Raw genomic sequence first — 13729 nt, forward strand, 5'->3', positions numbered from 1 at the left:
GTTTTCTAATTTATGTAGCAAGTCAGTTCTCTGTCACTAAACCCCGACAAATCTCTATTTTCCAACCTCGTTAACTCTCACGGCATGTTACTTTATTCTGTCTTCCAAAAGTTCTACCTCCTCAAAGACTTGCTAGATTGTCAAGACTGTAACATTATCCTTTAGATTACGTCAGTCCATCATATTTCATCAGACTGATCCATTCTTCTAATGTTTTGCCTTTCTTTCTCTGATTGTCTTAGAAAATTACACTCTTTAACTTCGTCTGTAAAATGTAACAGATGTTTTGTACCTGTGTACGGTAGTTGATTGATCATGATTAATTCATATTCACCAACACAGAATCACAATTCACAGTTTCAGACCTAAGAGAGAAATCATGTTTTCAGTTTGAGATTATTTTCTTTTGCTGCACAGTGCCACCCTATGGCAAATACTGGCAATTACAGCCTCATGTGAAACGGTGCAGCAAACTGCATATTGATCAGCTCTCTAATGTCTCCTATTGCTTCCATCTGCTTTAGCCTTCCATTGGTGCTGAAGACCAGAAACGTTTGCATAAAGTCATGTCAGCAGGAGATTTGGGCAAAGCAGATTCTCTGAGGAAAAACTCCACAAGTGATGGAAGGTAAACTTGTCAAGTGTGATGGTAATCTGCGTTTGCACAGATTCTATTGTGTTTCAGTACACTAAATCTTGTCAATCATACATAGTTTGAATTGTAAATGTCTTATTTTGAAACATTTTCCTTTTCTCTTTCGGAAATGTCTATGGGCAACCACGGCATAATAGTTATTAGGCAGTTGGTCTTTGGATCCAATGCTGAAGTGCCCTTGAGCAACCAAGCCCCACATTACTGCAGGGATTTTACCCAATATCCTGTAATAACTCTAAGTCGCTTTAGGTAAAAGTGTCAGCCAACTGTAATGTAATGTAATGTCATTTTATCACAGGGTCAGAGGGAAGATGAGATTCTGGGGCAAGGGGAAGCAAGGAGATAAGAAGTCCTCAAGAGATCGGCTGGTTTGTGGTTCAGACACACTTGAAGGGGACTACGGTGATACTGGCCTTCTATTGGGAGGTAAGGCACTAGAACAGTTTTTTTCTGGAATACTCTCTTCACTGTATTGTCATGCGTATACAAGACACCATTTTAGACAGTCGAAGAAATTCACAGTCCATATTTTTCAACATTTAGACTTTTTGATGAGCATTTTATATTTGGCGTTTAGCGATTCCTTTTGCATTCACGTCCCCGTTATCTCGATTTTCAAGTACTCACTCCCCCTGCCATCGTTATCCCTTCTGGAGCAGGAGGCGAGTTCATGTCCCCACCGCGCAGTCCCGATCTGACCCTGGAGCGCGGTCGAGAGTGCAAGGAGAACAAGGAGCCGTCTCCCAAGGTGAAGCGGCGGCGCAGCGTGAAAATCAGCAGTGTGGCCTTGGAACCCGCCCAGTGGCAGAACGACTCTCTGCAGATACTCACCTGTGCCTCTGACTACAAGACCATGAACGAGTTCCTCATGAAAAAGGTATTCAAACCTAAAATGAGTATGCCTGTATTAAAAATGTGAAATGAGTATTAATGTTAAGGTGGTGATGGACTTTGGATCAGAGGTTTACAATTTCGAATCCCATCCTTACCAGCAAGATGAGGGTGTCCCTACACCCTCCTCCATGCCCGAGGTGCCCTTGAGCAAGGCACAACTCCACAGAGACTGTAATCAATGCCCTGTAGTAACTAGGTCGCTTGGGATAAAATAATCACTTCACAGTCCAAGTCCAAATTGCATATACAGACCTGCTATGAGTGCTCTTTGGGTCTTTTATTATGTCTTAAATGTGTTTTGTTTTTGGGTTTAGTGTTTAGTTTTGGGTTTAATGTTTTGATGTAGTGTTTTTGAGAACAAGGGAAGGTGTTTTGTCTGATTTTATTTCAGCCTTTTTATCTTACCATCTTGATCACAACAGTTTTTGGAAAGCAAGTGACTGATGTACGGTTTTTATTTTCAGATTAATGACCTTGACACTGAAGACAGTAAGAAGGACACTATGGTGGATGTGGTTTTCAAAAAGGCACTGAAGGAATTCCGTCTGAATATTTTCAACTCCTACTCGACTGCATTAGCCGTAAGTTAATATGGCACTAAACTAAAGTTACCTGCGTGGTACGTAACTGTATGAGGTTAAACATCAGACCACAAAATTCCAAGAGGAATGAACAAATTAAGAAGCATTGTTATGCAGGATTGTAAGCTGATTAATGACGTTCATTCTAAATTCGGTCTGCAATTTTTTCCCCCTGAAATAACAAATGAGTGTCTGACTGAAACAGAGAGGAAGCAATGCAACATGCAATGCCCTAACTGCCATGGCGATCTGTTGTAGATGGACGATGGGAAGAGCATCCGTTACAAGGACCTGTACGCGCTGTTTGAGCAGATCCTGGAGAAGACCATGCGGCAGGAACAGCGTGACTGGAGCGAGTCTCCTGTGAAGGTCTGGGTGAACACCTTCAAGGTCTTCCTGGACGAGTTCATGACGGAATACAAGCCAGCAAGACAAGACAGCACCTTAGCCAAGGTATAGGAACCTTCCTCATTGCTTTTACTAACTCTGCTGTTGGTTCATTCGTCTTAGATGTGCCAGTGTTGGCTGGTGTTGGCTGGTTTTTGTCATCATCGGTTTTGTTTTTCATTCTTTCCAAAATCATTCCTATTCTAACCCTTAACGCATTCTTGCTGAACTGTATTACTTGCCTCATATGATGTCAACAATTATGAATATATGATCTAGTTTGGCATCACCTCTGTGTAAAGCTCACAATGTTAAAGAAAATGATACTACTCAACTGTTCAGCATAGTTAGAATGTAAATCACTGCAGTGTGCAGTCGGTTGGTCAAAACTTTTAATCTTTCATGCTCACATGGAATATCGTCACGTTTTGGGAAATAAATTATTGTCTTCCACTAGCCTGAAGGCAAGAATTCATGAATATATGGCTTTCTTTTGCTAAGTTACTTCTATTTTTGCCGTAGGACTCTTCAGCTTGTCGACTCACTAGCACAACTCCTGGTCTGGAGTTTCCTGGTTTGCTGTTGTACCGTATACAGGATTAGTTTAGCAAGTGGTATATATCAAGCATACAAAGGAGGACTGAATCATACCTGTGTAGATGATTGGCTAGTAGGTTGAGATGGCACTGTCTCAGACATGCTGTTGCCTAACCATCCAATTTAAAGCTATGAATAAAACTTTTCAGGAAATTACTCTCAGTGAGGACGAGGTCATTAAAAAGACAGAGTGTAATAAGGTTCATGGGGCCCACTGTTCAAAATGAGCATATTGATTCTTTTTTAGGTAAGTCATCTGTTACTCTTGTCTCTCATTCCCCTCTAGGCACCAAAGCCTGACCGCAAAAAGAGAAGGAAAAAGGACGCAGATATTGTGAGTTTCAAAGCTTCACAAATCAAACATTTTCATCCATTCTCTTTTAGACGTAGGCACATATACAGCTATGAACACATAAATATGCACAAACAAAACTCTTACGCAACAGCGTAGAGGTCAGACAAATATCAAGTACATTTTGTCATTAAAGGGACACTGTGTGAGATTTTTAGTTGTTTATTTCCAGAACTCATGCTGCCTATTCAATAATGTTACCTTTTTCTTGAATACTTACCACCAACATCAAATTCTAAGTATTCATTATGACTGGAAAAATTGCACTTTTCATACATGAAAAGGGGGATCTTCTCCATGGTCCGCTATTTTGAATTTCCAAAAATAGCCATTTTTGGCAGCAAAAATGACTGTACTTGGACCATACTAGAAAATATTTGTTTATGACTTGGTAAACTTTCATGAAAACATCAAATTTGGCAATAGGCAACACAGTTTCATTGATTGCAGTACCTTTTTTGACCATTTCCTGCACAGTGTCCCTTTAAACTCTACTCTGTCCTAATCCTGCATTTACCCTCTACCCAACCCCCATACCTAGGTGGAGGAGCACAATGGCCACATTTTCAAGTCCACCCAGTACAGCATCCCCACCTACTGCGAGTACTGCTCTTCGCTCATCTGGATGATGGACCGGGCCTGTGTCTGCAAATGTGAGTCTTTTTGAAACCGCCCCTGAGCAGCTGACCTCGCTCGCTCTTGTACTCTCGCTCTGGCCATCCTGAGGCCCAGCCCCCAATTCAACAGTTTAATCAGGTTGTTTACTGCAACTGAACTCATGGGTTTCCCTGAGAGCATTCGGCCCTTGTTAGGAACAATTTAACCATCTCTCTCCCATCCTCTCACACATTCCCCACCCCCCTAGCATTAGCCGGCAGGATGTTTTCACTCATCTGCCTCGGAAGCCAGGATTTGCTCTTGACCGTGTCTTTTTTGTGATTTTATTTTAACTCGTACTCCCTAGTGTGTGTGTGTTTTTCAGTCTTGCCTGTTGATAATGAAGCGTGACTAAGCTTCGTTTGGAGGTTGTGATAGTACGATGAGGTTCACTGAGATGTCTGTGTCCTGTGTAGTGTGCCGGTATGCCTGCCACAGGAAGTGCTGTGCCAAGACCTTAACCAAATGCAGCAAGAAGGTAAGATGGTGTCCTTCAAAACTGTCCATCTGTGTTTTTTTTTTAATGCAGTTCATGTTCTTCAAATACTTTGGGCCTTTCATAATGAGTTCTCAATCCCCTTTTCCACCCAGTACGACCCGGAGTTGTCTTCGAGGCAGTTTGGTGTCGAGGTGGCGAGGTTGACCAATGACGAGCGGACCGTGCCCCTGGTGGTGGAGAAGCTCATCAACTACATCGAGATGCATGGCCTCTACACCGAAGGCATCTACAGGAAGTCCGGATCCACCAATAAGATCAAGGAGCTCAAGCTGGGACTGGACACAGGTAAACATACAAATGAGTCACTGTGTTGTGGCTCATTGGGCAAGTCAATGCCATGCAAGCTTTTGATATTGTAACACAGTTCAAGATCACAAGGACAGCACACATGCTTTATGTAGAAGTCATAGAACAAAATGAAACGTGGTGAAAGGCATTGGATTTCAGTTAAAGCTGTTGAAGACAGGGAAAGTCTTGATTTGATCATTTGCATAGTCAATGGGGAGTATTTGTTGATGTTGTGTATCTATGCAAGGTTTTTGTTTTGACCAAAACCTTAAAGTAGAATGGCCAATCTGTCAAAGTCTCATGCAAGAACATATGCTCCTAAACGTTCATTGTAATGAATTTACTTTTGTCTGATTGGCTGACTCTTGACTGTCTTATTCATGCTAGCCAAGTGCAAGGACTTAAAATCAAGGAAATATGTTGGGATTGATTTGACTGGTTTAGATGTGCTCAATCATCATATTAGACATTACCTTACAAAGGAATGGAATTTCAGATTTTTGGTCAGGGACTGTCCAGGAAAAGGCAAGGAACCTTTACATCTGGGAGCCTTGCATGTGATTGATAGGGTAGATACTAGGGTACATAACCCTTCCTGAACTAAGAGCAATTTTTAAAGCATGGAGAACTGATGGCCCACGGCCCGTGAGGCCGACTTATCCTCACCCCCAATATAATGTTAATGTTTGCAGTATCACATGAAATATGACATGTTTGTAAAGCAGTGTTAGAAATAACATGTGCAACACAATTAAGTTATATTTTCAGGGGACCTAGTGAAGGTGGGGTAAAGGTGGGCACCTGCAATATAGGCCTAAAGGTGCAGGGGGAAATCCTGGTTTGTGTTCATATTACGGCCCTTGGAGAACGTTATAAAATTTGAAGTGGCCCCTCAAATGAAAAAAGTTCCCCACCCCTTTTTAAAAAAGTTGCGATGTTTGATGTGGTCTGATGTTTTTTCTCCCTGCTGTCATCCTCAGATGTGAGCAGCACAAACCTGGATGACTACAACATCCACGTCATTGCCAGCGTGTTTAAGCAGTGGCTGCGGGACCTGCCCAACCCCCTAATGACCTTTGAGCTCTACGAGGAGTTCCTCCGTGCCATGGGTAAGTCAGGACACTGGCTGAGAAACACCACAACTACTGTTTTTCAAAGAAGCATTAATGGTAAAGCACTTTGACTGCATTTGTCTTTCTTTTCTCTTTTTTGAACTAAATAGTACATTATCTAAATTCAGAATAGGAACACATAGTACATCGAATTTAACCTCCTATAATCAACCTGGAAACGTTTATTGCTTGCACTTGGTAATGCTTCAAGTGCATGTTTCAAGTTAAGTTTTTTTTCTTTTATTCATTTTTTTAATGATATAAAAGTCTAAGCGTTTATTTTTGGATGTTTGGTGTGTAGGTTTACAGGACAAGAAGGAGACGATCAGGGCGGTGTACGGTGTGATCGATCAGCTGAGCAGGACTCACCTCAACACACTGGAGCGCCTCATCTTCCACCTGGTCAGGTGAGAACAGTCATCTGAACATCGCACCAGACATGATGCATGCGAGAGCGTCATCTGATGGCCAACAGTATGACTCTGTTTCTAATCCAGTGCTCTCATGAAGGTGGCTATCTTAAGAGCACACATAGAGAGTTAGAACAGTAGACAAGAGGTGACACAACAATTCGGGACAGCACTGGAAAATGGCAAGTGAAGCCTCCATCTTTTGTAGGTAGAACTGTGCATTGTCTGCCATTTTGAATTTCCAGACATTTTTAGCTGCAAAACGTATTGTACTTTGGTTGTACTCGTATAGTATGATATAATATTAGTTTATTGTTTTTAAAATATTCATGCAAACATCAAATTTGGCATTAGGCAGCCCAGTTTTAATGAGCAGCATAGTTGCAATACCTACTCTGGCCACCATCCTACAGTGCACCTTTAAATCATATGAGTCGATAACATGCATTTTTAGAATCAGTTCATATTAGTTAGGTAGATATTTAGCAGCACATTTCAGCTATTGTCCTTGTATTAGTGTGTCAATGAAAATGTTCACGTTAGTAAGGCATTTTCTGACAGAGATTAGCCTCCTCCATTCATTTACATTGCTGAAAACTACCTACAAATAATGGCTGCCATGATTGCCATTAAAAAGGGGAGTGGGGTCACCTCTAGTCACACGTCTCCCACATTAATGTGTTTGATTTTTTTTACCAGAATGGCAAGGACTAAGTTTGTACTGGAGTCTGTTACTAATGAATCTGTGCTCTACCATAGTAATGTACCTTAATACTATGGTAGTGACGTTTTTTAAACCGCATTTAAAGTGATCATCATTTAGAGCCATCGCCGTTTTAGTGTAGCTACCCTTAGTTGACCTGCTATAACACTAAAAAGGCGATGACTCTAAATGATGTGATGTTAGGAGCATTTGACAATAGTCCTTTCATCAACACAGTTAGACCACTTTAGTCAATTAATAGACTAATACATTACCAATACATTTTAAGTGATAGATTATTTCATGTCAACCTGCATACCCTGCCCTGCACACCACCTTGCAGACTTGCACACTTGTGTCACATACACATAAATCAATTGAGTTATTGGTTGTTTTGGCATTGCCTGGACGGACTAAAGGATTATACCTGTATGCACAAGTTCTCATACTTGAGTTAAACTCTCACATGTGCTCTACAGTTCCATGGTGGAGCACAATATTTACTGGTCTGTGGAGCCCTCTGCCTCAGATACAAAACCAAACATGCACCAAATGAAACTCTATCAAAAGCCTCAATAAATCTGGTCTATTTCTAGAGTTGCACTCTGTATTGCCCTGTGTCCCAGATCTCGAGAATGTAAGGAGGGCTTTGTTACGCTCTTAAGCCCTGCAGAGAATCACGCCATTCAATACTAAGCACGATTTTACATATGATCGGCACATTCCTTTTACCAAGGTCCAGTACTGTTTATAAGAGCATATCGCTGTACACACTTGACAATACATTATTTTACTATTTTTCCTTCAGTGGTTTCCATGATGTAGATTGTAGAAGATGAAGAGGGTAGTCTCCTCTCTCTTGACCACAATCGCAAAGCTTAATTTAAGAGCTAAGGGCCCTATTGATGTCAAAATACCCTCTTCGTCTCGCTGTGTGTAGCCATGAACAACTCACCCTGGCTTTTATTTAATTAGCTGATGGTTAAAGGAATAGGTCGGTATTTTGCATTTGGGACCTTAATTATGGTGTATCATACACTGAGCTACCCACCTGTGTCACTTTTGTTTGATTTGAAGCCTTCCGTGAGATTTTGGGTTTGGGCGATATCCACAAACCACCATACAACGGGAGTCAGCGGGGCACAGACTTTAAATCCGTCGTACACGCATAAACAGTATTTTCTTATTTTGTTTAGGGTCATACAATTACGTTTCCGCCTCATTTCAATATTTAAATCTCCCGGGTTCAGTGAACGAATTAAAAATCTGTATTGACTGAGGTGTGCCACGTCATCTTTCTGCGACGCTCATTCTGACAGCCAGCCAGCTCTGCTCCGGCAGTCGGCAACATGATAAAGTAACAAGAAGCAAACGTTGAAGCTCTCGGTTTTTAACAGTTCTTCGGCTAGAACTTTGCTATGGGTTGAATGTGCGCATATACTGGATGCTGAAACTAAACGACAAGCTTTATGAAACCGTGGCATTTTGCGTTGAGATGGAAAAAGGAACGCGCCACACTCTCCTGGATACGAGGCTACGTGTGTGCGGCTTTTGCGCCTAAGGTCTTTCTACCAGCAAAACAAAATAGCAGGACAGAAGTGACAGCGTCAGAAACAAAACATTGCTGTTCCGATTGCTGATGGAGACAACAGAGGTAAGGACATATTATGTATCTTGAGTTTTTGAATGGCTAATCTTGGTGTCGCCTCAAACTAGCTCTCTTCTCGGTGCCTTCATATGGCTGTTCATGCTACCAGCTACAGATAGTCAAATGAATCAAAGCTACGTTTGGTCTCAAACAAAATTGTACACGGAAAATACGAATAGTATTCCTTCAGTAGGCAAGACAATCACAATCATATGATAAGCCCTGCACCAAATCATGGGGTATACTTATAAGTACAGTTGACTTTTACTTTTACTACTAGTAAAAACATTCAGCTGTCTAGCCTACTGAGAAATGGTAGGCTACATTGATTCTCATGTCATATCACTTGGAGGTTTTACAGTGTGATACTGATCTGATGTAGTGACACACTTCTTTATTTATTTAGGAAGGTGCCAAGTAACTCTGGAGGATATTCTCGCCATGACGAATCGAGCTGGTATCAACATTCTTCGAAGTTGAATCGGAGATTATAGCCAAAACTCACAGGAACACACAGCTTTCAATTGAGTAAGTCGCCGAGGAATTTGTAAATTCTGTTTGATTTACTATGCCCAGACAGCTTTGTCGATATTGGGGTCAGTCAGTGACGTTAGTAGTAACTTCACAGCTAGTGCCACGATTGTATAGATTATTATTTGTTCTGTTGTGTTTCATGTCAGTGGATTATCCAAGAAGCATTTTCATTGCGATACTAATCAATTATTTATGAACATAAGCCCCCCGCCCCCCCCCAAAAAAAAAAAAAAAAAACAAAACCCGTCATTGACTGAAGTGTCCCTACCTCTTACTTGCTGTATTGTGATCATCTGTCTTGTAGGAAATGCTGTACACAGCGCCCAGCGCCCTGGGAGCTGAACGTCTGCGGCCAGGTTACAGTACAGAAGGGTCATCCAAGGTGCATCAGGACCCTCATCCATCTCCCACCATACCATATGCTGGATGGAGTCTGAGTCTCTACATTGACTTATCATCTTGTGTTATATTGAGTAATTACAATGAAGTTATACATCTAGTTGGTAATACTACACATAATTTGACATTACACATCTTAGGTGCATTGTGGGGACCCCTTATTGGACCAAATGTAGCTGGTTCGAATCCCTCCTGACCTCTCCCTACATCTCCATCCATGGCTGAAGTGCCCTTGAGCAAGGCACCTAACCCCACATTGCTCCAGGGACTGTAACCAATACCACTTTTGGTAAATGAAAGCGTCAGCTAAGTGCAATGCATTTTTAAAAAAAATGCAATGAAATGAAAATGTAATATTCCATGTCTTTTGATAACATTTGTAAATTAATTTCATGCATCATTCCATTGTAACAATCATAGGGACACTTTCTCAACTTCCACCTGCACAATATCTTGGACTCACAGGAAGAGATTATCTACATAATTCAAAAGACACCGCACACTGCTTACCATTCTTTTTCTTACTTTATTTTGACACACAGGGCACGTTGTTAGCTCAGAAAAATGAAGGAAGAAAAAGAACAATAAGCAGTGTGAAATGTCTTTTGAATTTTGTTCATTGTTCACCTTCTCCTGCCTCACATCAGCACCTGCATTGCTGAGGGCTTGTGCACAAGGACTCTCTTGAACTTAGGTCATCAATATAATTTGATGGCCATTGAAAATAAATTTTACACATTTATCCATGTCATTACTGCCTCAAGTGTCATTACTTTACCTTCTTTACATAAAGGAAAAGAGAGAAGATTTTACTGGGACTTTAATGTCAGCAGGTGTGACCAATAACAATGTGTACATCATAATTGTAATCATTCAGTCATTAACAATGTAGGAAGAAGTGAAGAATCTTGTAATAATGTAAGAAATGTCTTATTGGGTAACCAAGATGTCACTATCAAACATCAGAAAGTATTTTAGATAAATAGGGTTTAGGACCTTCCGAAATGATTGCTCCGTCATGACACTAAAACACACATGTCTGTTCTTGGGACTGGAGTGGAGAGTTTTCGTGGTGGAGTGTTTGTTACACTCAGTTTATTCTATAGAGGGGTTGTCTCCTTTCCAGCACTCAGTCCATTAGGTCCTTTCAGAAGGTCTGGCGTCTATCTGGAAAATAGAAATGACAATTGTAATGTATTATGTATGGCCATTGAACAGGAATGGTAAAGGCCAATCACATGAGTGCACAGTAGGTGATGGCAGTAATGTAACAGAATGTGAAACTCATAAAGAAGATTGTCTGCTCTCCAGATACACCGTGATAAGTCAAAAGGTGTTAGTTGAAGGCCACTGGACTTTTTTTTTTTTATAATATTAGACAGGAAAGCAATGGGCATTTTGCCAGAGTAATACTGGATGGAAAAACCCTTTGAAAAATAGACACGAAAGTAATTATAATTAATATTATATTAGTATTAGTAACTAATATTATAATTAGTATGAATGGTGTACTGTATGGGAAATACTACAAACGTGGCTCATAACCCTTTTTTTCCCCCTGAGCCACACATATCCCATGTGTTGCAACAACATTTCAGTTTTTACACATAAAATGTGTTCGTGATAACTCGCCTATGGAATACACCCTGGTGTGTTGTTTAGACTTCTAAAACAAATGCAGTGGAGTGGTAGGCCTGATGTGTTTACCTTTGTGGTAGACCATGCCGGTGCCAAACCGAAGTATTATCCAGACGACCGTCTTCAGGTGGTAGTGTTCGTCTGAGAAGGGCTAGTGAGAAACCGGGCCAGGAAATGACTGCACTGTACTGATGGCTGGTCAACGGTGGGCTGCTATTCACAGGGGTCGAGTGAGGACGTCATGGAAAGTCCAGGTCTTGAGTCTTGACCCTCTCCTGTCTTTCTAAATAATAAATAAAGAAGTGTGTCAATACACCAGTATCACTGTAAAACCTACAACTAGTATGACCTGAAGATCAAGCAATGTAGGCCTGCCAGTTATTGGCTAGACAGTCGAATTACGTGCCGTCAGTTTTACTAGCAGTAAAAGTGAAAACCACAGTCGACCTACTACATGATTTGGTGCAGGGCTTTGACAGGCTTATCATATGTTGTGATTGTCTTGCCTACTGAAGGACTACTATTTTCCGTGTACAATTTTGTTTGAGACCAAACGTAGCTTTGATTCATTTGACTATCTGTAGCTGGTAGCATGAACAGCCATATGAAGGCACCGAGAAGAGAGCTAGTTTGAGGCGACACCAAGATTAGCCATTCAAAAACTCAAGATACATAATATGTCCTTACCTCTGTTGTCTCCATCAGCAATCGGAACAGCAATGTTTTGTTTCTGACGCTGTCACTTCTGTCCTGCTATTTTGTGTTGCTGGTAGAAAGACATTTGGCGCAAAAGCCGCACACACGTAGCCTCGTATCCAGGAGAGTGTGGCGCGTTCCTTTTCCATCTCAACGCAAAATGCCACGGTTTCATAAAGCTTGTCGTTTAGTTTCAGCATCCAGTATATGCGCACATTCAACCCATAGCAAAGTTCTAGCCGAAGAACTGTTAAAAACCGAGAGCTTCAACGTTTGCTTCTTGTTACTTTATCATGTTGCCGACTGCCGGAGCAGAGCTGGCTGGCTGTCAGAATGAGCGTCGCAGAAAGATGACGTGGCACACCTCAGTCAATACAGATTTTTAATTCGTTCACTGAACCCGGGAGATTTAAATATTGAAATGAGGCGGAAACGTAATTGTATGACCCTAAACAAAATAAGAAAATACTGTTTATGCGTGTACGACGGATTTAAAGTCTGTGCCCCGCTGACTCCCGTTGTATGGTGGTTTGTGGATATCGCCCAAACCCAAAATCTCACGGAAGGCTTCAAATCAAACAAAAGTGACACAGGTGGGTAGCTCAGTGTATGATACACCATAATTAAGGTCCCAAATGCAAAATACCGACCTATTCCTTTAATGTTATCGATCTGTGTGTCTAGGATCTCGCTGCAGGAGGATACCAACCGCATGTCTGCCAATGCGCTGGCCATCGTCTTCGCCCCCTGCATCCTGCGCTGCCCAGACACCATCGACCCACTGCAGAGTGTCCAAGACATCAGCAAAACCACAGCGTAAGTTTTACCACTTAACCGTGGACATCCACCATCATGCTTCCTGTTCCCCTAATACCATTATTATTACTATTTGTGCATTTGTATTCCTTGTATTCCTCTTTTTTAATAAATGAATGAATGTTTCAGGTTTGGCTCTGGGTCAAATGGTTGTCAGTGGAGGAAACATGTTGCCTTTTAAGTACATAAATGATTAATTTAATGATAAAGATGTCTTAACTTCGTCTTCTCTGTTGAACGTGTATCTGTATCTTGATGTTCTGAAGGAGTCTTTCTCTCTGTTGTTTTCTAGATGTGTGGAGCTGATCATTGGTGAGCAGATGAACAAGTACAGAGCCCGGCTAAAGGACATCAACAGCCTGGAGTTTGCGGAGAACAAAGCCAAGAACAGGCTGACGCTCATAAGGAGATCACTGGTGAGAAATCCTACCGTAGGCCAATCAATGAACATTATACAGTGCATGAGCTGTCTCGTGCCCCCATTCCCCCACTCTCAGTGCCTTAAACACTTGCACATGCACTCACACAGTGAATCCATTAGCTGGCCACAGACACAAGACACTTGTTTTGACTGATTAAAAGCATCAGGAAACAAACAAGATGTGGAGCACAGCACACACAGTGCGGTATCAACTGGCTTTTGTGTTTACTAAATGTGTTCAAGATTCGTTACCATGGCGTTAAACACCATGGCTATGTTCATGTTGCATTGATGTACTGTATGCACCAACAGTAATGTTCTCAACTCTGTTCTCAACTCAACTCTGTTTTTTTACGTAAGCCGCCTTAAGCTCTAATGAAGTATTTGATTAATGGAGTTCCTTACATTTGTGGAGGACCATTGTTGGTCATTTGTAGTCTGG

At 41.4% G+C, this 13729-nt stretch overlaps 1 protein-coding gene and 1 long non-coding RNA gene across 8 annotated transcripts in view; one reads left to right on the forward strand and one right to left on the reverse strand.

The window, feature by feature from the left end:
- The window catches only part of myo9aa (myosin IXAa), a 139923-nt gene that overhangs the window by 118585 nt on the left and 7609 nt on the right, over positions 1-13729 (forward strand). For 6 of the 7 annotated variants that reach the window (XM_063188871.1, XM_063188873.1, XM_063188877.1 and 3 more), the window contains 13 exons: positions 525-628; positions 954-1081; positions 1312-1532; positions 2014-2130; positions 2389-2583; positions 3401-3448; positions 4008-4119; positions 4540-4601; positions 4715-4907; positions 5891-6019; positions 6324-6429; positions 12735-12866; positions 13159-13282. In XM_063188871.1, the coding sequence (XP_063044941.1) occupies positions 525-628; positions 954-1081; positions 1312-1532; positions 2014-2130; positions 2389-2583; positions 3401-3448; positions 4008-4119; positions 4540-4601; positions 4715-4907; positions 5891-6019; positions 6324-6429; positions 12735-12866; positions 13159-13282 (1671 nt within the window). The remainder of the gene's footprint in view (positions 1-524; positions 629-953; positions 1082-1311; positions 1533-2013; positions 2131-2388; positions 2584-3400; positions 3449-4007; positions 4120-4539; positions 4602-4714; positions 4908-5890; positions 6020-6323; positions 6430-12734; positions 12867-13158; positions 13283-13729) is intronic. The other variant, XM_063188874.1, reaches the window with a different exon arrangement.
- On the reverse strand, positions 10520-11565 carry LOC134439057 (uncharacterized). Its single transcript, XR_010032701.1, has 2 exons — positions 11424-11565; positions 10520-10883 (listed from the first exon to the last, which is right to left on the reverse strand). It is a non-coding gene; the product is annotated as an uncharacterized LOC134439057 (long non-coding RNA).

This window comes from Engraulis encrasicolus, chromosome 22 (assembly GCF_034702125.1).
Source record: "Engraulis encrasicolus isolate BLACKSEA-1 chromosome 22, IST_EnEncr_1.0, whole genome shotgun sequence".
Lineage (NCBI taxonomy): Eukaryota > Metazoa > Chordata > Actinopteri > Clupeiformes > Engraulidae > Engraulis > Engraulis encrasicolus.